Here is a 22,220-nt window from a genome sequence, read left to right as displayed (position 1 = left end):
TACTGTAGTAACCACTACCTGAAACCACCTCTACTGTAGTAACCACTACCTGAAACCACCTCTACTGTAGTAACCACTACCTGAAACCACCTCTACTGTAGTAACCACTACCTGAAACCACCTCTACTGTAGTAACCACTACCTGAAACCACCTCTACTGTAGTAACCACTACCTGAAACGACCTCTACTGTAGTAACCACTACCTGAAACCACCTCTACTGTAGTAACCACTACCTGAAACCACCTCTACTGTAGTAACCACTACCTGAAACCACCTCTACTGTAGTAACCACTACCTGAAACCACCTCTACTGTAGTAACCACTACCTGAAACCGCCTCTACTGTAGTAACCACTACCTGAAACCACCTCTACTGTAGTAACCACTACCTGAAACCACCTCTACTGTAGTAACCACTACCTGAAACCACCTCTACTGTAGTAACCACTACCTGAAACCACCTCTACTGTAGTAACCACTACCTGAAACCACCTCTACTGTAGTAACCACTACCTGAAACCACGTCTACTGTAGTAACCACTACCTGAAACCACCTCTACTGTAGTAACCACTACCTGAAGGAAACCACTTCTACTGCAGTAACCACTACCTGAAACCACCTCTACTGTAGTAACCACTACCTGAAACCACCTCTACTGTAGTAACCACTACCTGAAACCACCTCTACTGTAGTAACCACTACCTGAAACCACCTCTACTGTAGTAACCACTACCTGAAACCACCTCTACTGTAGTAACCACTACCTGAAACCACCTCTACTGTAGTAACCACTACCTGAAACCACCTCTACTGTAGTAACCACTACCTGAAACCACCTCTACTGTAGTAACCACTACCTGAAACCACCTCTACTGTAGTAACCACTACCTGAAACCACCTCTACTGTAGTAACCACTACCTGAAACCACCTCTACTGTAGTAACCACTACCTGAAACCACCTCTACTGTAGTAACCACTACCTGAAACCACCTCTACTGTAGTAACCACTACCTGAAACCACCTCTACTGTAGTAACCACTACCTGAAACCACCTCTACTGTAGTAACCACTACCTGAAACCGCCTCTACTGTAGTAACCACTACCTGAAACCGCCTCTACTGTAGTAACCACTACCTGAAACCGCCTCTACTGTAGTAACCACTACCTGAAACCGCCTCTACTGTAGTAACCACTACCTGAAACCGCCTCTACTGTAGTAACCACTACCTGAAACCGCCTCTACTGTAGTAACCACTACCTGAAACCGCCTCTACTGTAGTAACCACTACCTGAAACCGCCTCTACTGTAGTAACCACTACCTGAAACCACCTCTACTGTAGTAACCACTACCTGAAACCACCTCTACTGTAGTAACCACTACCTGAAACCACCTCTACTGTAGTAACCACTACCTGAAACCGCCTCTACTGTAGTAACCACTACCTGAAACCGCCTCTACTGTAGTAACCACTACCTGAAGGAAACCACCTCTACTGTAGTAACCACTACCTGAAGGAAACCACCTCTACTGTAGTAACCACTACCTGAAGGAAACCACCTCTACTGTAGTAACCACTACCTGAAGGAAACCACCTCTACTGTAGTAACCACTACCTGAAACCGCCTCTACTGTAGTAACCACTACCTGAAACCGCCTCTACTGTAGTAACCACTACCTGAAACCGCCTCTACTGTAGTAACCACTACCTGAAACCGCCTCTACTGTAGTAACCACTACCTGAAACCGCCTCTACTGTAGTAACCACTACCTGAAACCGCCTCTACTGTAGTAACCACTACCTGAAACCGCCTCTACTGTAGTAACCACTACCTGAAACCGCCTCTACTGTAGTAACCACTACCTGAAACCACCTCTACTGTAGTAACCACTACCTGAAACCACCTCTACTGTAGTAACCACTACCTGAAACCGCCTCTACTGTAGTAACCACTACCTGAAGGAAACCACCTCTACTGTAGTAACCACTACCTGAAGGAAACCACCTCTACTGTAGTAACCACTACCTGAAACCACCTCTACTGTAGTAACCACTACCTGAAACCGCCTCTACTGTAGTAACCACTACCTGAAACCGCCTCTACTGTAGTAACCACTACCTGAAACCGCCTCTACTGTAGTAACCACTACCTGAAACCGCCTCTACTGTAGTAACCACTACCTGAAACCGCCTCTACTGTAGTAACCACTACCTGAAGGAAACCGCCTCTACTGTAGTAACCACTACCTGAAACCACCTCTACTGTAGTAACCACTACCTGAAACCACCTCTACTGTAGTAACCACTACCTGAAACCACCTCTACTGTAGTAACCACTACCTGAAACCACCTCTACTGTAGTAACCACTACCTGAAACCACCTCTACTGTAGTAACCACTACCTGAAACCACCTCTACTGTAGTAACCACTACCTGAAACCACGTCTACTGTAGTAACCACTACCCGAAACCACCTCTACTGTAGTAACCACTACCTGAAGGAAACCACTTCTACTGCAGTAACCACTACCTGAAACCACCTCTACTGTAGTAACCACTACCTGAAACCACCTCTACTGTAGTAACCACTACCTGAAACCACCTCTACTGTAGTAACCACTACCTGAAACCACCTCTACTGTAGTAACCACTACCTGAAACCACCTCTACTGTAGTAACCACTACCTGAAACCACCTCTACTGTAGTAACCACTACCTGAAACCACCTCTACTGTAGTAACCACTACCTGAAACCACCTCTACTGTAGTAACCACTACCTGAAACCACCTCTACTGTAGTAACCACTACCTGAAACCACCTCTACTGTAGTAACCACTACCTGAAACCACCTCTACTGTAGTAACCACTACCTGAAACCACCTCTACTGTAGTAACCACTACCTGAAACCACCTCTACTGTAGTAACCACTACCTGAAACCACCTCTACTGTAGTAACCACTACCTGAAACCACCTCTACTGTAGTAACCACTACCTGAAACCACCTCTACTGTAGTAACCACTACCTGAAACCGCCTCTACTGTAGTAACCACTACCTGAAACCGCCTCTACTGTAGTAACCACTACCTGAAACCGCCTCTACTGTAGTAACCACTACCTGAAACCGCCTCTACTGTAGTAACCACTACCTGAAACCGCCTCTACTGTAGTAACCACTACCTGAAACCGCCTCTACTGTAGTAACCACTACCTGAAACCGCCTCTACTGTAGTAACCACTACCTGAAACCGCCTCTACTGTAGTAACCACTACCTGAAACCACCTCTACTGTAGTATCCACTACCTGAAACCACCTCTACTGTAGTAACCACTACCTGAAACCACCTCTACTGTAGTAACCACTACCTGAAGGAAACCGCCTCTACTGTAGTAACCACTACCTGAAGGAAACCACCTCTACTGTAGTAACCACTACCTGAAACCGCCTCTACTGTAGTAACCACTACCTGAAACCACCTCTACTGTAGTAACCACTACCTGAAACCACCTCTACTGTAGTAACCACTACCTGAAGGAAACCACCTCTACTGTAGTAACCACTACCTGAAGGAAACCACCTCTACTGTAGTAACCACTACCTGAAACCGCCTCTACTGTAGTAACCACTACCTGAAACCGCCTCTACTGTAGTAACCACTACCTGAAACCGCCTCTACTGTAGTAACCACTACCTGAAACCGCCTCTACTGTAGTAACCACTACCTGAAACCGCCTCTACTGTAGTAACCACTACCTGAAACCGCCTCTACTGTAGTAACCACTACCTGAAACCGCCTCTACTGTAGTAACCACTACCTGAAACCACCTCTACTGTAGTAACCACTACCTGAAACCACCTCTACTGTAGTAACCACTACCTGAAACCGCCTCTACTGTAGTAACCACTACCTGAAGGAAACCACCTCTACTGTAGTAACCACTACCTGAAGGAAACCACCTCTACTGTAGTAACCACTACCTGAAGGAAACCACCTCTACTGTAGTAACCACTACCTGAAACCACCTCTACTGTAGTAACCACTACCTGAAACCACCTCTACTGTAGTAACCACTACCTGAAACCGCCTCTACTGTAGTAACCACTACCTGAAACCGCCTCTACTGTAGTAACCACTACCTGAAACCGCCTCTACTATAGTAACCACTACCTGAAACCGCCTCTACTGTAGTAACCACTACCTGAAGGAAACCGCCTCTACTGTAGTAACCACTACCTGAAACCACCTCTACTGTAGTAACCACTACCTGAAACCACCTCTACTGTAGTAACCACTACCTGAAACCACCTCTACTGTAGTAACCACTACCTGAAACCACCTCTACTGTAGTAACCACTACCTGAAACCACCTCTACTGTAGTAACCACTACCTGAAACCACCTCTACTGTAGTAACTACTACCTGAAACCACGTCTACTGTAGTAACCACTACCCGAAACCACCTCTACTGTAGTAACCACTACCTGAAGGAAACCACTTCTACTGCAGTAACCACTACCTGAAACCACCTCTACTGTAGTAACCACTACCTGAAACCACCTCTACTGTAGTAACCACTACCTGAAACCACCTCTACTGTAGTAACCACTACCTGAAACCACCTCTACTGTAGTAACCACTACCTGAAACCACCTCTACTGTAGTAACCACTACCTGAAACCACCTCTACTGTAGTAACCACTACCTGAAACCACCTCTACTGTAGTAACCACTACCTGAAACCACCTCTACTGTAGTAACCACTACCTGAAACCACCTCTACTGTAGTAACCACTACCTGAAACCACCTCTACTGTAGTAACCACTACCTGAAACGACCTCTACTGTAGTAACCACTACCTGAAACCACCTCTACTGTAGTAACCACTACCTGAAACCACCTCTACTGTAGTAACCACTACCTGAAACCACCTCTACTGTAGTAACCACTACCTGAAACCGCCTCTACTGTAGTAACCACTACCTGAAACCGCCTCTACTGTAGTAACCACTACCTGAAACCGCCTCTACTGTAGTAACCACTACCTGAAACCACCTCTACTGTAGTAACCACTACCTGAAACCACCTCTACTGTAGTAACCACTACCTGAAACCACCTCTACTGTAGTAACCACTACCTGAAACCACCTCTACTGTAGTAACCACTACCTGAAACCACGTCTACTGTAGTAACCACTACCTGAAACCACCTCTACTGTAGTAACCACTACCTGAAGGAAACCACTTCTACTGCAGTAACCACTACCTGAAACCACCTCTACTGTAGTAACCACTACCTGAAACCACCTCTACTGTAGTAACCACTACCTGAAACCACCTCTACTGTAGTAACCACTACCTGAAACCACCTCTACTGTAGTAACCACTACCTGAAACCACCTCTACTGTAGTAACCACTACCTGAAACCACCTCTACTGTAGTAACCACTACCTGAAACCACCTCTACTGTAGTAACCACTACCTGAAACCACCTCTACTGTAGTAACCACTACCTGAAACCACCTCTACTGTAGTAACCACTACCTGAAACGACCTCTACTGTAGTAACCACTACCTGAAACCACCTCTACTGTAGTAACCACTACCTGAAACCACCTCTACTGTAGTAACCACTACCTGAAACCACCTCTACTGTAGTAACCACTACCTGAAACCACCTCTACTGTAGTAACCACTACCTGAAACCGCCTCTACTGTAGTAACCACTACCTGAAACCGCCTCTACTGTAGTAACCACTACCTGAAACCGCCTCTACTGTAGTAACCACTACCTGAAACCGCCTCTACTGTAGTAACCACTACCTGAAACCGCCTCTACTGTAGTAACCACTACCTGAAACCGCCTCTACTGTAGTAACCACTACCTGAAACCGCCTCTACTGTAGTAACCACTACCTGAAACCACCTCTACTGTAGTAACCACTACCTGAAACCACCTCTACTGTAGTAACCACTACCTGAAACCACCTCTACTGTAGTAACCACTACCTGAAACCGCCTCTACTGTAGTAACCACTACCTGAAACCACCTCTACTGTAGTAACCACTACCTGAAGGAAACCACCTCTACTGTAGTAACCACTACCTGAAACCGCCTCTACTGTAGTAACCACTACCTGAAGGAAACCACCTCTACTGTAGTAACCACTACCTGAAACCGCCTCTACTGTAGTAACCACTACCTGAAACCGCCTCTACTGTAGTAACCACTACCTGAAACCGCCTCTACTGTAGTAACCACTACCTGAAACCGCCTCTACTGTAGTAACCACTACCTGAAACCGCCTCTACTGTAGTAACCACTACCTGAAACCGCCTCTACTGTAGTAACCACTACCTGAAACCGCCTCTACTGTAGTAACCACTACCTGAAACCGCCTCTACTGTAGTAACCACTACCTGAAACCACCTCTACTGTAGTAACCACTACCTGAAACCACCTCTACTGTAGTAACCACTACCTGAAACCACCTCTACTGTAGTAACCACTACCTGAAACCGCCTCTACTGTAGTAACCACTACCTGAAACCACCTCTACTGTAGTAACCACTACCTGAAGGAAACCACCTCTACTGTAGTAACCACTACCTGAAGGAAACCGCCTCTACTGTAGTAACCACTACCTGAAACCACCTCTACTGTAGTAACCACTACCTGAAGGAAACCACCTCTACTGTAGTAACCACTACCTGAAACCGCCTCTACTGTAGTAACCACTACCTGAAGGAAACCACCTCTACTGTAGTAACCACTACCTGAAACCGCCTCTACTGTAGTAACCACTACCTGAAACCGCCTCTACTGTAGTAACCACTACCTGAAACCGCCTCTACTGTAGTAACCACTACCTGAAACCGCCTCTACTGTAGTAACCACTACCTGAAACCGCCTCTACTGTAGTAACCACTACCTGAAACCGCCTCTACTGTAGTAACCACTACCTGAAACCGCCTCTACTGTAGTAACCACTACCTGAAACCACCTCTACTGTAGTAACCACTACCTGAAACCACCTCTACTGTAGTAACCACTACCTGAAACCACCTCTACTGTAGTAACCACTACCTGAAACCGCCTCTACTGTAGTAACCACTACCTGAAGGAAACCACCTCTACTGTAGTAACCACTACCTGAAGGAAACCACCTCTACTGTAGTAACCACTACCTGAAACCACCTCTACTGTAGTAACCACTACCTGAAACCACCTCTACTGTAGTAACCACTACCTGAAACCGCCTCTACTGTAGTAACCACTACCTGAAACCGCCTCTACTGTAGTAACCACTACCTGAAACCGCCTCTACTGTAGTAACCACTACCTGAAACCGCCTCTACTGTAGTAACCACTACCTGAAACCACCTCTACTGTAGTAACCACTACCTGAAACCGCCTCTACTGTAGTAACCACTACCTGAAACCGCCTCTACTGTAGTAACCACTACCTGAAGGAAACCGCCTCTACTGTAGTAACCACTACCTGAAACCACCTCTACTGTAGTAACCACTACCTGAAACCACCTCTACTGTAGTAACCACTACCTGAAACCACCTCTACTGTAGTAACCACTACCTGAAACCACCTCTACTGTAGTAACCACTACCTGAAACCACCTCTACTGTAGTAACCACTACCTGAAACCACCTCTACTGTAGTAACCACTACCTGAAACCACGTCTACTGTAGTAACCACTACCCGAAACCACCTCTACTGTAGTAACCACTACCTGAAGGAAACCACTTCTACTGCAGTAACCACTACCTGAAACCACCTCTACTGTAGTAACCACTACCTGAAACCACCTCTACTGTAGTAACCACTACCTGAAACCACCTCTACTGTAGTAACCACTACCTGAAACCACCTCTACTGTAGTAACCACTACCTGAAACCACCTCTACTGTAGTAACCACTACCTGAAACCACCTCTACTGTAGTAACCACTACCTGAAACCACCTCTACTGTAGTAACCACTACCTGAAACCACCTCTACTGTAGTAACCACTACCTGAAACCACCTCTACTGTAGTAACCACTACCTGAAACCACCTCTACTGTAGTAACCACTACCTGAAACCACCTCTACTGTAGTAACCACTACCTGAAACCACCTCTACTGTAGTAACCACTACCTGAAACCACCTCTACTGTAGTAACCACTACCTGAAACCACCTCTACTGTAGTAACCACTACCTGAAACCACCTCTACTGTAGTAACCACTACCTGAAACCGCCTCTACTGTAGTAACCACTACCTGAAACCGCCTCTACTGTAGTAACCACTACCTGAAACCGCCTCTACTGTAGTAACCACTACCTGAAACCGCCTCTACTGTAGTAACCACTACCTGAAACCGCCTCTACTGTAGTAACCACTACCTGAAACCGCCTCTACTGTAGTAACCACTACCTGAAACCGCCTCTACTGTAGTAACCACTACCTGAAACCGCCTCTACTGTAGTAACCACTACCTGAAACCGCCTCTACTGTAGTAACCACTACCTGAAACCGCCTCTACTGTAGTAACCACTACCTGAAACCACCTCTACTGTAGTAACCACTACCTGAAACCACCTCTACTGTAGTAACCACTACCTGAAACCACCTCTACTGTAGTAACCACTACCTGAAACCGCCTCTACTGTAGTAACCACTACCTGAAACCGCCTCTACTGTAGTAACCACTACCTGAAGGAAACCGCCTCTACTGTAGTAACCACTACCTGAAACCACCTCTACTGTAGTAACCACTACCTGAAACCACCTCTACTGTAGTAACCACTACCTGAAGGAAACCACCTCTACTGTAGTAACCACTACCTGAAGGAAACCACCTCTACTGTAGTAACCACTACCTGAAGGAAACCACCTCTACTGTAGTAACCACTACCTGAAACCGCCTCTACTGTAGTAACCACTACCTGAAACCGCCTCTACTGTAGTAACCACTACCTGAAACCGCCTCTACTGTAGTAACCACTACCTGAAACCGCCTCTACTGTAGTAACCACTACCTGAAGGAAACCGCCTCTACTGTAGTAACCACTACCTGAAACCGCCTCTACTGTAGTAACCACTACCTGAAACCACCTCTACTGTAGTAACCACTACCTGAAACCACCTCTACTGTAGTAACCACTACCTGAAACCACCTCTACTGTAGTAACCACTACCTGAAGGAAACCACCTCTACTGTAGTAACCACTACCTGAAGGAAACCACCTCTACTGTAGTAACCACTACCTGAAGGAAACCACCTCTACTGTAGTAACCACTACCTGAAACCGCCTCTACTGTAGTAACCACTACCTGAAACCGCCTCTACTGTAGTAACCACTACCTGAAACCGCCTCTACTGTAGTAACCACTACCTGAAACCGCCTCTACTGTAGTAACCACTACCTGAAACCGCCTCTACTGTAGTAACCACTACCTGAAACCGCCTCTACTGTAGTAACCACTACCTGAAACCGCCTCTACTGTAGTAACCACTACCTGAAACCACCTCTACTGTAGTAACCACTACCTGAAACCACCTCTACTGTAGTAACCACTACCTGAAACCACCTCTACTGTAGTAACCACTACCTGAAACCGCCTCTACTGTAGTAACCACTACCTGAAGGAAACCACCTCTACTGTAGTAACCACTACCTGAAGGAAACCACCTCTACTGTAGTAACCACTACCTGAAACCACCTCTACTGTAGTAACCACTACCTGAAACCACCTCTACTGTAGTAACCACTACCTGAAACCGCCTCTACTGTAGTAACCACTACCTGAAACCGCCTCTACTGTAGTAACCACTACCTGAAACCGCCTCTACTATAGTAACCACTACCTGAAACCGCCTCTACTGTAGTAACCACTACCTGAAGGAAACCGCCTCTACTGTAGTAACCACTACCTGAAACCACCTCTACTGTAGTAACCACTACCTGAAACCACCTCTACTGTAGTAACCACTACCTGAAACCACCTCTACTGTAGTAACCACTACCTGAAACCACCTCTACTGTAGTAACCACTACCTGAAACCACCTCTACTGTAGTAACCACTACCTGAAACCACCTCTACTGTAGTAACCACTACCTGAAACCACGTCTACTGTAGTAACCACTACCCGAAACCACCTCTACTGTAGTAACCACTACCTGAAGGAAACCACTTCTACTGCAGTAACCACTACCTGAAACCACCTCTACTGTAGTAACCACTACCTGAAACCACCTCTACTGTAGTAACCACTACCTGAAACCACCTCTACTGTAGTAACCACTACCTGAAACCACCTCTACTGTAGTAACCACTACCTGAAACCACCTCTACTGTAGTAACCACTACCTGAAACCACCTCTACTGTAGTAACCACTACCTGAAACCACCTCTACTGTAGTAACCACTACCTGAAACCACCTCTACTGTAGTAACCACTACCTGAAACCACCTCTACTGTAGTAACCACTACCTGAAACCACCTCTACTGTAGTAACCACTACCTGAAACCACCTCTACTGTAGTAACCACTACCTGAAACCACCTCTACTGTAGTAACCACTACCTGAAACGACCTCTACTGTAGTAACCACTACCTGAAACCACCTCTACTGTAGTAACCACTACCTGAAACCACCTCTACTGTAGTAACCACTACCTGAAACCACCTCTACTGTAGTAACCACTACCTGAAACCACCTCTACTGTAGTAACCACTACCTGAAACCACCTCTACTGTAGTAACCACTACCTGAAACCGCCTCTACTGTAGTAACCACTACCTGAAACCACCTCTACTGTAGTAACCACTACCTGAAACCACCTCTACTGTAGTAACCACTACCTGAAACCACCTCTACTGTAGTAACCACTACCTGAAACCACCTCTACTGTAGTAACCACTACCTGAAACCACGTCTACTGTAGTAACCACTACCTGAAACCACCTCTACTGTAGTAACCACTACCTGAAGGAAACCACTTCTACTGCAGTAACCACTACCTGAAACCACCTCTACTGTAGTAACCACTACCTGAAACCACCTCTACTGTAGTAACCACTACCTGAAACCACCTCTACTGTAGTAACCACTACCTGAAACCACCTCTACTGTAGTAACCACTACCTGAAACCACCTCTACTGTAGTAACCACTACCTGAAACCACCTCTACTGTAGTAACCACTACCTGAAACCACCTCTACTGTAGTAACCACTACCTGAAACCACCTCTACTGTAGTAACCACTACCTGAAACCACCTCTACTGTAGTAACCACTACCTGAAACCACCTCTACTGTAGTAACCACTACCTGAAACCACCTCTACTGTAGTAACCACTACCTGAAACCACCTCTACTGTAGTAACCACTACCTGAAACGACCTCTACTGTAGTAACCACTACCTGAAACCACCTCTACTGTAGTAACCACTACCTGAAACCACCTCTACTGTAGTAACCACTACCTGAAACCACCTCTACTGTAGTAACCACTACCTGAAACCACCTCTACTGTAGTAACCACTACCTGAAACCACCTCTACTGTAGTAACCACTACCTGAAACCGCCTCTACTGTAGTAACCACTACCTGAAACCGCCTCTACTGTAGTAACCACTACCTGAAACCGCCTCTACTGTAGTAACCACTACCTGAAACCGCCTCTACTGTAGTAACCACTACCTGAAACCGCCTCTACTGTAGTAACCACTACCTGAAACCGCCTCTACTGTAGTAACCACTACCTGAAACCGCCTCTACTGTAGTAACCACTACCTGAAACCACCTCTACTGTAGTAACCACTACCTGAAACCACCTCTACTGTAGTAACCACTACCTGAAACCACCTCTACTGTAGTAACCACTACCTGAAACCGCCTCTACTGTAGTAACCACTACCTGAAACCGCCTCTACTGTAGTAACCACTACCTGAAACCGCCTCTACTGTAGTAACCACTACCTGAAGGAAACCACCTCTACTGTAGTAACCACTACCTGAAGGAAACCACCTCTACTGTAGTAACCACTACCTGAAGGAAACCACCTCTACTGTAGTAACCACTACCTGAAGGAAACCACCTCTACTGTAGTAACCACTACCTGAAGGAAACCACCTCTACTGTAGTAACCACTACCTGAAACCACCTCTACTGTAGTAACCACTACCTGAAACCGCCTCTACTGTAGTAACCACTACCTGAAACCGCCTCTACTGTAGTAACCACTACCTGAAACCACCTCTACTGTAGTAACCACTACCTGAAACCGCCTCTACTGTAGTAACCACTACCTGAAGGAAACCACCTCTACTGTAGTAACCACTACCTGAAGGAAACCACCTCTACTGTAGTAACCACTACCTGAAACCACCTCTACTGTAGTAACCACTACCTGAAACCACCTCTACTGTAGTAACCACTACCTGAAACCACCTCTACTGTAGTAACCACTACCTGAAACCACCTCTACTGTAGTAACCACTACCTGAAACCGCCTCTACTGTAGTAACCACTACCTGAAACCGCCTCTACTGTAGTAACCACTACCTGAAACCGCCTCTACTGTAGTAACCACTACCTGAAACCGCCTCTACTGTAGTAACCACTACCTGAAACCACCTCTACTGTAGTAACCACTACCTGAAACCACCTCTACTGTAGTAACCACTACCTGAAACCACCTCTACTGTAGTAACCACTACCTGAAACCACCTCTACTGTAGTAACCACTACCTGAAACCACCTCTACTGTAGTAACCACTACCTGAAACCACGTCTACTGTAGTAACCACTACCTGAAACCACGTCTACTGTAGTAACCACTACCTGAAACCACCTCTACTGTAGTAACCACTACCTGAAACCACCTCTACTGTAGTAACCACTACCTGAAACCACCTCTACTGTAGTAACCACTACCTGAAGCCACCTCTACTGTAGTAACCACTACCTGAAACCACCTCTACTGTAGTAACCACTACCTGAAACCACCTCTACTGTAGTAACCACTACCTGAAACCACCTCTACTGTAGTAACCACTACCTGAAACCACCTCTACTGTAGTAACCACTACCTGAAGGAAACCACTTCTACTGCAGTAACCACTACCTGAAACCACCTCTACTGCAGTAACCACTACCTGAAACCACCTCTACTGTAGTAACCACTACCTGAAACCACCTCTACTGTAGTAACCACTACCTGAAACCACCTCTACTGTAGTAACCACTACCTGAAACCACCTCTACTGTAGTAACCACTACCTGAAACCACCTCTACTGTAGTAACCACTACCTGAAACCACCTCTACTGTAGTAACCACTACCTGAAACCACCTCTACTGTAGTAACCACTACCTGAAACCACCTCTACTGTAGTAACCACTACCTGAAACCACCTCTACTGTAGTAACCACTACCTGAAACCACCTCTACTGTAGTAACCACTACCTGAAACCACGTCTACTGTAGTAACCACTACCTGAAACCACCTCTACTGTAGTAACCACTACCTGAAACCACCTCTACTGTAGTAACCACTACCTGAAACCGCCTCTACTGTAGTAACCACTACCTGAAACCGCCTCTACTGTAGTAACCACTACCTGAAACCGCCTCTACTGTAGTAACCACTACCTGAAACCGCCTCTACTGTAGTAACAACTACCTGAAACCGCCTCTACTGTAGTAACCACTACCTGAAACCGCCTCTACTGTAGTAACCACTACCTGAAACCGCCTCTACTGTAGTAACCACTACCTGAAACCACCTCTACTGTAGTAACCACTACCTGAAACCACCTCTACTGTAGTAACCACTACCTGAAACCACCTCTACTGTAGTAACCACTACCTGAAACCGCCTCTACTGTAGTAACCACTACCTGAAACCGCCTCTACTGTAGTAACCACTACCTGAAGGAAACCACCTCTACTGTAGTAACCACTACCTGAAGGAAACCACCTCTACTGTAGTAACCACTACCTGAAGGAAACCACCTCTACTGTAGTAACCACTACCTGAAACCACCTCTACTGTAGTAACCACTACCTGAAACCACCTCTACTGTAGTAACCACTACCTGAAACCACCTCTACTGTAGTAACCACTACCTGAAACCACCTCTACTGTAGTAACCACTACCTGAAACCACCTCTACTGTAGTAACCACTACCTGAAACCGCCTCTACTGTAGTAACCACTACCTGAAACCGCCTCTACTGTAGTAACCACTACCTGAAGGAAACCACCTCTACTGTAGTAACCACTACCTGAAGGAAACCGCCTCTACTGTAGTAACCACTACCTGAAACCACCTCTACTGTAGTAACCACTACCTGAAACCACCTCTACTGTAGTAACCACTACCTGAAACCACCTCTACTGTAGTAACCACTACCTGAAACCACCTCTACTGCAGTAACCACTACCTGAAACCACTTCTACTGTAGTAACCACTACCTGAAACCGCCTCTACTGTAGTAACCACTACCTGAAACCGCCTCTACTGTAGTAACCACTACCTGAAACCGCCTCTACTGTAGTAACCACTACCTGAAGGAAACCGCCTCTACTGTAGTAACCACTACCTGAAACCACATCTACTGTAGTAACCACTACCTGAAACCACCTCTACTGTAGTAACCACTACCTGAAACCACCTCTACTGTAGTAACCACTACCTGAAACCACCTCTACTGTAGTAACCACTACCTGAAACCACCTCTACTGCAGTAACCACTACCTGAAACCGCCTCTACTGCAGTAACCACTACCTGAAGGAAACCACCTCTACTGTAGTAACCACTACCTGAAGCCACCTCTACTGTAGTAACCACTACCTGAAACCACCTCTACTGTAGTAACCACTACCTGAAACCACCTCTACTGTAGTAACCACTACCTGAAACCACCTCTACTGTAGTAACCACTACCTGAAACCACCTCTACTGTAGTAACCACTACCTGAAGGAAACCACTTCTACTGCAGTAACCACTACCTGAAACCACCTCTACTGTAGTAACCACTACCTGAAACCACCTCTACTGTAGTAACCACTACCTGAAACCACCTCTACTGTAGTAACCACTACCTGAAACCACCTCTACTGTAGTAACCACTACCTGAAACCACCTCTACTGTAGTAACCACTACCTGAAACCACCTCTACTGTAGTAACCACTACCTGAAACCACCTCTACTGTAGTAACCACTACCTGAAACCACCTCTACTGTAGTAACCACTACCTGAAACCACCTCTACTGTAGTAACCACTACCTGAAACCACCTCTACTGTAGTAACCACTACCTGAAACCACCTCTACTGTAGTAACCACTACCTGAAACCACCTCTACTGTAGTAACCACTACCTGAAACGACCTCTACTGTAGTAACCACTACCTGAAACCACGTCTACTGTAGTAACCACTACCTGAAACCACCTCTACTGTAGTAACCACTACCTGAAACCACCTCTACTGTAGTAACCACTACCTGAAACCACCTCTACTGTAGTAACCACTACCTGAAACCACCTCTACTGTAGTAACCACTACCTGAAACCGCCTCTACTGTAGTAACCACTACCTGAAACCGCCTCTACTGTAGTAACCACTACCTGAAACCGCCTCTACTGTAGTAACCACTACCTGAAACCGCCTCTACTGTAGTAACCACGACCTGAAACCGCCTCTACTGTAGTAACCACTACCTGAAACCGCCTCTACTGTAGTAACCACTACCTGAAACCACCTCTACTGTAGTAACCACTACCTGAAACCACCTCTACTGTAGTAACCACTACCTGAAACCACCTCTACTGTAGTAACCACTACCTGAAACCGCCTCTACTGTAGTAACCACAACCTGAAACCACCTCTACTGTAGTAACCACTAACTGAAACCGCCTCTACTGTAGTAACCACTACCTGAAGGAAACCACCTCTACTGTAGTAACCACTACCTGAAGGAAACCACCTCTACTGTAGTAACCACTACCTGAAACCACCTCTACTGTAGTAACCACTACCTGAAACCACCTCTACTGTAGTAACCACTACCTGAAACCACCTCTACTGTAGTAACCACTACCTGAAACCACCTCTACTGTAGTAACCACTACCTGAAACCACCTCTACTGTAGTAACCACTACCTGAAACCACCTCTACTGTAGTAACCACTACCTGAAACCACCTCTACTGTAGTAACCACTACCTGAAACCGCCTCTACTGTAGTAACCACTACCTGAAACCGCCTCTACTGTAGTAACCACTACCTGAAACCACCTCTACTGTAGTAACCACTACCTGAAGGAAACCACCTCTACTGTAGTAACCACTACCTGAAGGAAACCACCTCTACTGTAGTAACCACTACCTGAAACCGCCTCTACTGTAGTAACCACTACCTGAAACCGCCTCTACTGTAGTAACCACTACCTGAAACCGCCTCTACTGTAGTAACCACTACCTGAAACCGCCTCTACTGTAGTAACCACTACCTGAAACCGCCTCTACTGTAGTAACCACTACCTGAAACCGCCTCTACTGTAGTAACCACTACCTGAAACCACCTCTACTGTAGTAACCACTACCTGAAACCACCTCTACTGTAGTAACCACTACCTGAAACCACCTCTACTGTAGTAACCACTACCTGAAACCGCCTCTACTGTAGTAACCACTACCTGAAACCGCCTCTACTGTAGTAACCACTACCTGAAACCACGTCTACTGTAGTAACCACTACCTGAAGGAAACCACCTCTACTGTAGTAACCACTACCTGAAACCGCCTCTACTGTAGTAACCACTACCTGAAACCACCTCTACTGTAGTAACCACTACCTGAAGGAAACCACCTCTACTGTAGTAACCACTACCTGAAGGAAACCACCTCTACTGTAGTAACCACTACCTGAAGGAAACCACCTCTACTGTAGTAACCACTACCTGAAACCACCTCTACTGTAGTAACCACTACCTGAAACCGCCTCTACTGTAGTAACCACTACCTGAAACCGCCTCTACTGTAGTAACCACTACCTGAAACCGCCTCTACTGTAGTAACCACTACCTGAAACCACCTCTACTGTAGTAACCACTACCTGAAACCACCTCTACTGTAGTAACCACTACCTGAAACCGCCTCTACTGTAGTAACCACTACCTGAAACCGCCTCTACTGTAGTAACCACTACCTGAAACCACCTCTACTGTAGTAACCACTACCTGAAACCACCTCTACTGTAGTAACCACTACCTGAAGGAAACCGCCTCTACTGTAGTAACCACTACCTGAAACCACTTCTACTGTAGTAACCACTACCTGAAACCACCTCTACTGTAGTAACCACTACCTGAAACCACCTCTACTGTAGTAACCACTACCTGAAACCGCCTCTACTGTAGTAACCACTACCTGAAACCGCCTCTACTGTAGTAACCACTACCTGAAACCGCCTCTACTGCAGTAACCACTACCTGAAACCGCCTCTACTGCAGTAACCACTACCTGAAGGAAACCACCTCTACTGTAGTAACCACTACCTGAAGCCACCTCTACTGTAGTAACCACTACCTGAAACCACCTCTACTGTAGTAACCACTACCTGAAACCACCTCTACTGTAGTAACCACTTCCTGAAACCACCTCTACTGTAGTAACCACTACCTGAAACCACCTCTACTGTAGTAACCACTACCTGAAGCCGCCTCTACTGTAGTAACCACTACCTGAAACCGCCTCTACTGTAGTAACCACTACCTGAAGGAAACCACCTCTACTGTAGTAACCACTACCTGAAGGAAACCACCTCTACTGTAGTAACCACTACCTGAAGGAAACCGCCTCTACTGTAGTAACCACTACCTGAAGGAAACCACCTCTACTGTAGTAACCACTACCTGAAACCACCTCTACTGTAGTAACCACTACCTGAAGGAAACCGCCTCTACTGTAGTAACCACTACCTGAAACCGCCTCTACTGTAGTAACCACTACCTGAAACCGCCTCTACTGTAGTAACCACTACCTGAAACCGCCTCTACTGTAGTAACCACTACCTGAAACCGCCTCTACTGTAGTAACCACTACCTGAAACCGCCTCTACTGTAGTAACCACTACCTGAAACCGCCTCTACTGTAGTAACCACTACCTGAAACCGCCTCTACTGTAGTAACCACTACCTGAAACCGCCTCTACTGTAGTAACCACTACCTGAAACCGCCTCTACTGTAGTAACCACTACCTGAAACCGCCTCTACTGTAGTAACCACTACCTGAAACCGCCTCTACTGTAGTAACCACTACCTGAAACCGCCTCTACTGTAGTAACCACTACCTGAAACCGCCTCTACTGTAGTAACCACTACCTGAAACCGCCTCTACTGTAGTAATCACTACCTGAAACCGCCTCTACTGTAGTAACCACTACCTGAAACCGCCTCTACTGTAGTAACCACTACCTGAAACCGCCTCTACTGTAGTAACCACTACCTGAAACCGCCTCTACTGTAGTAACCACTACCTGAAACCGCCTCTACTGTAGTAACCACTACCTGAAACCACTTCTACTGTAGTAACCACTACCTGAAACCACCTCTACTGTAGTAACCACTACCTGAAACCACCTCTACTGTAGTAACCACTACCTGAAACCACCTCTACTGTAGTAACCACTACCTGAAACCACCTCTACTGTAGTAACCACTACCTGAAACCACCTCTACTGTAGTAACCACTACCTGAAACCACCTCTACTGTAGTAACCACTACCTGAAACCACCTCTACTGTAGTAACCACTACCTGAAACCACCTCTACTGTAGTAACCACTACCTGAAACCACCTCTACTGTAGTAACCACTACCTGAAACCACCTCTACTGTAGTAACCACTACCTGAAACCACCTCTACTGTAGTAACCACTACCTGAAACCACCTCTACTGTAGTAACCACTACCTGAAACCACCTCTACTGTAGTAACCACTACCTGAAACCACCTCTACTGTAGTAACCACTACAGGAAACCACCTCTACTGTAGTAACCACTACCTGAAGGAAACCACCTCTACTGTAGTAACCACTACCTGAAACCACCTCTACTGTAGTAACCACTACCTGAAACCACCTCTACTGTAGTAACCACTACCTGAAACCACCTCTACTGTAGTAACCACTACCTGAAACCACCTCTACTGTAGTAACCACTACCTGAAACCGCCTCTACTGTAGTAACCACTACCTGAAACCACCTCTACTGTAGTAACCACTACCTGAAACCACCTCTACTGTAGTAACCACTACAGGAAACCGCCTCTACTGTAGTAACCACTACCTGAAACCGCCTCTACTGTAGTAACCACTACCTGAAACCACCTCTACTGTAGTAACCACTACCTGAAACCACCTCTACTGTAGTAACCACTACCTGAAACCACCTCTACTGTAGTAACCACTACCTGAAACCACCTCTACTGTAGTAACCACTACCTGAAACCACCTCTACTGTAGTAACCACTACCTGAAACCACCTCTACTGTAGTAACCACTACCTGAAACCACCTCTACTGTAGTAACCACTACCTGAAACCACCTCTACTGTAGTAACCACTACCTGAAACCACCTCTACTGTAGTAACCACTACCTGAAACCACCTCTACTGTAGTAACCACTACCTGAAACCACCTCTACTGTAGTAACCACTACTTGAAGGAAAACAGATTTGAACAGTAAACAGAAACTGTAAAAAGGACGAAACTCACCTTCATGAAACCAGCGATGATCAGGATCCACAGGCCGGAGAACAGTCTGGAACACAGTGAAGATTCAGATTCTGTTCCTAGTGTTCCACCAGCGGCTACCTATTACACGTTGTCTGTAGTTGACAACCATACAGTTGTGGATACAGCTGTGTGTGAATCTTTATCAAGAAGGGGCGTTAGTGGCTCCTATGGTCGTTGTCATCAAGACAGCACTTACAAACCTGAGACCATGCTTGGTGTTTAGAAATAACCTCTAAAAATACATAGGTAATGTATCTGTAACCGTGTAGCAGCTATAATAAATAGTTCATATATCTGTAGCAGCTATAATAAATAGGTAATATATCTGTAGCAGCTATAATAAATAGGTAATATATCTGTAGCAGCTATAATAAATAGGTAATATATCTGTAGCAGCTATAATAAATAGTTAATATATCTGTAGCAGCTATAATAAATAGGTAATATATCTGTAGCAGCTATAATAAATAGGTCATATATCTGTAGCAGCTATAATAAATAGTTAATATATCTGTAGCAGCTATAATAAATAGTTAATATATCTGTAGCAGCTATAATAAATAGTTAATATATCTGTAGCAGCTATAATATAGGTAATATATCTGTAGCAGCTATAATAAATAGGTAATATATCTGTAACAGTGTAACAGCTATAATAAATAGGTAATATATCTGTAACAGTGTAACAGCTATAATAAATAGGTCATATATCTGTAACAGCTATAATAAATAGGTAATATATCTGTAACAGCTATAATAAATAGGTAATATATCTGTAACAGCTATAATAAATAGGTAATATATCTGTAACAGTGTAACAGCTATAATAAATAGGTCATATATCTGTAACAGCTATAATAAATAGGTAATATATCTGTAACAGCTATAATAAATAGTTAATATATCTGTAGCAGGTATAATAAATAGTTAATATATCTGTAGCAGCTATAATAAATAGTTAATATATCTGTAGCAGCTATAATAAATAGGTAATATATCTGTAACAGCTATAATAAATAGGTAATATATCTGTAGCAGCTATAATAAATAGGTCATATATCTGTAACAGTGAGCTGCTAACAGGTACGTTTGCATCCAAAATGGAACCCTGACGCTATTCCCTACATAGTGCACTACTATTGAAAAAGAGGGTGTTATTACAGACACAGCCAGGTCTACGACAGGAGTTTAAGGCCTCTTACCCAGCTCCCAGTTTACTGAAGTCTCTCTTAGACTGGAAGGTGTAGGCAGTCAGCCCAAGGAACACAGCGGCTGTGAGGAAGAAGGCCTGGAGCACGATGGAGTACTCATAGAAGGTCACTACAGAGACAACAACACAAACACATGCCTGATTCACAATGTATAGGAGGGAACAAACAACGTGGACTGCGTCTGAAATTGAAACGTATTTCCTAAAAGGGCACTAATTAGTGCACCCTATTCCCTATAAAGGGCACTAATTAGTGCACACTATTCCCTATAAAGGGCACTAATTAGTGCACCCTATTCCCTATAAAGGACACTAATTAGTGCACCCTATTCCCTATAAAGGACACTAATTAGTGCACCCTATTCCCTATAAAGGACACTAATTAGTGCACCCTATTCCCTATAAAGGGCACTAATTAGTGCACCCTATTCCCTATGAATAGGATGCCATGTCGGATGCAGGCAGGGAGTGTAGCCTGTGGTGTTGCTATGGAAACACTGTAGAGGGTCGATATTTCCTGAGGGGAATAATAAGCTATGAATAATCATATTACTAATGAGATCAGAGGTGTCTCACAGTAGATGAACTAATTTATTATTTATTGAGACATGAATAGAATGAATTGGATGTAATTTATATAGAGGCGGTGGATATTTTGAACTAAACATAAAATAAGTTTTCAAAAGATGAATCAACATCAATCAAAGCAGAACTCACCTGCAGTAGCAACAGACACCGACTCCAACAGAGTCTGAAAGACAGAAAGAAAACAATGTTAGGTTAAACAAATTCATTACATAGTGAACTACTTTTAACCGGGGCCACTATTCCCTATATAGTGCACTACTTTTGACCAGAACCCTATGGGCCCTGGTCAAAAGTAGTGCACTATATAGGGAATAGGGTGCCGTTTGGGACGCAACCTGTGCAAACCAGAACTTACGAATGCGGCAAGCAGGTATAGGTTAATGGGGTGTTGATGTCTGTAGAAGGCCAGGGCAATGATCAACACCAGGGAGCCAATGGCTGACATCAACACAACCGCTGGACTGTGGGGGACAGAACCAATGAGAGAGTCAGAACCAAGCCAAGCCAACCAGGCAGCGTGTTGGACAGATTATACTATTGCACATCTGGTTGGGCTCTTGTCACTTGCATAATCCATTGAAAGTTCCATAAGGA

General features: G+C 45.3%; 1 protein-coding gene across 1 annotated transcript in view; it reads right to left on the bottom strand.

Annotated features, from left to right (window-relative positions):
• Positions 1–22,220, bottom strand: part of LOC145861440 (protein lifeguard 4) — a 44,760-nt gene that overhangs the window by 20,233 nt on the left and 2,307 nt on the right. The window contains exons 3-6 of the mRNA XM_082964284.1: positions 21,982–22,087; positions 21,756–21,789; positions 21,031–21,148; positions 19,808–19,853 (exon numbers count right to left, since the gene is read on the bottom strand). Of these exons, the coding sequence (XP_082820410.1) occupies positions 19,808–19,853; positions 21,031–21,148; positions 21,756–21,789; positions 21,982–22,087 (304 nt within the window). The remainder of the gene's footprint in view (positions 1–19,807; positions 19,854–21,030; positions 21,149–21,755; positions 21,790–21,981; positions 22,088–22,220) is intronic.

The sequence above is a fragment of the Salmo salar genome, chromosome 17 (assembly GCF_965601325.2).
Source record: "Salmo salar chromosome 17, fSalSal1, whole genome shotgun sequence".
Lineage (NCBI taxonomy): Eukaryota > Metazoa > Chordata > Actinopteri > Salmoniformes > Salmonidae > Salmo > Salmo salar.
Note: the sequence above shows the minus strand (reverse complement) of the source record. Positions and strands in the feature narration are given on the sequence as shown.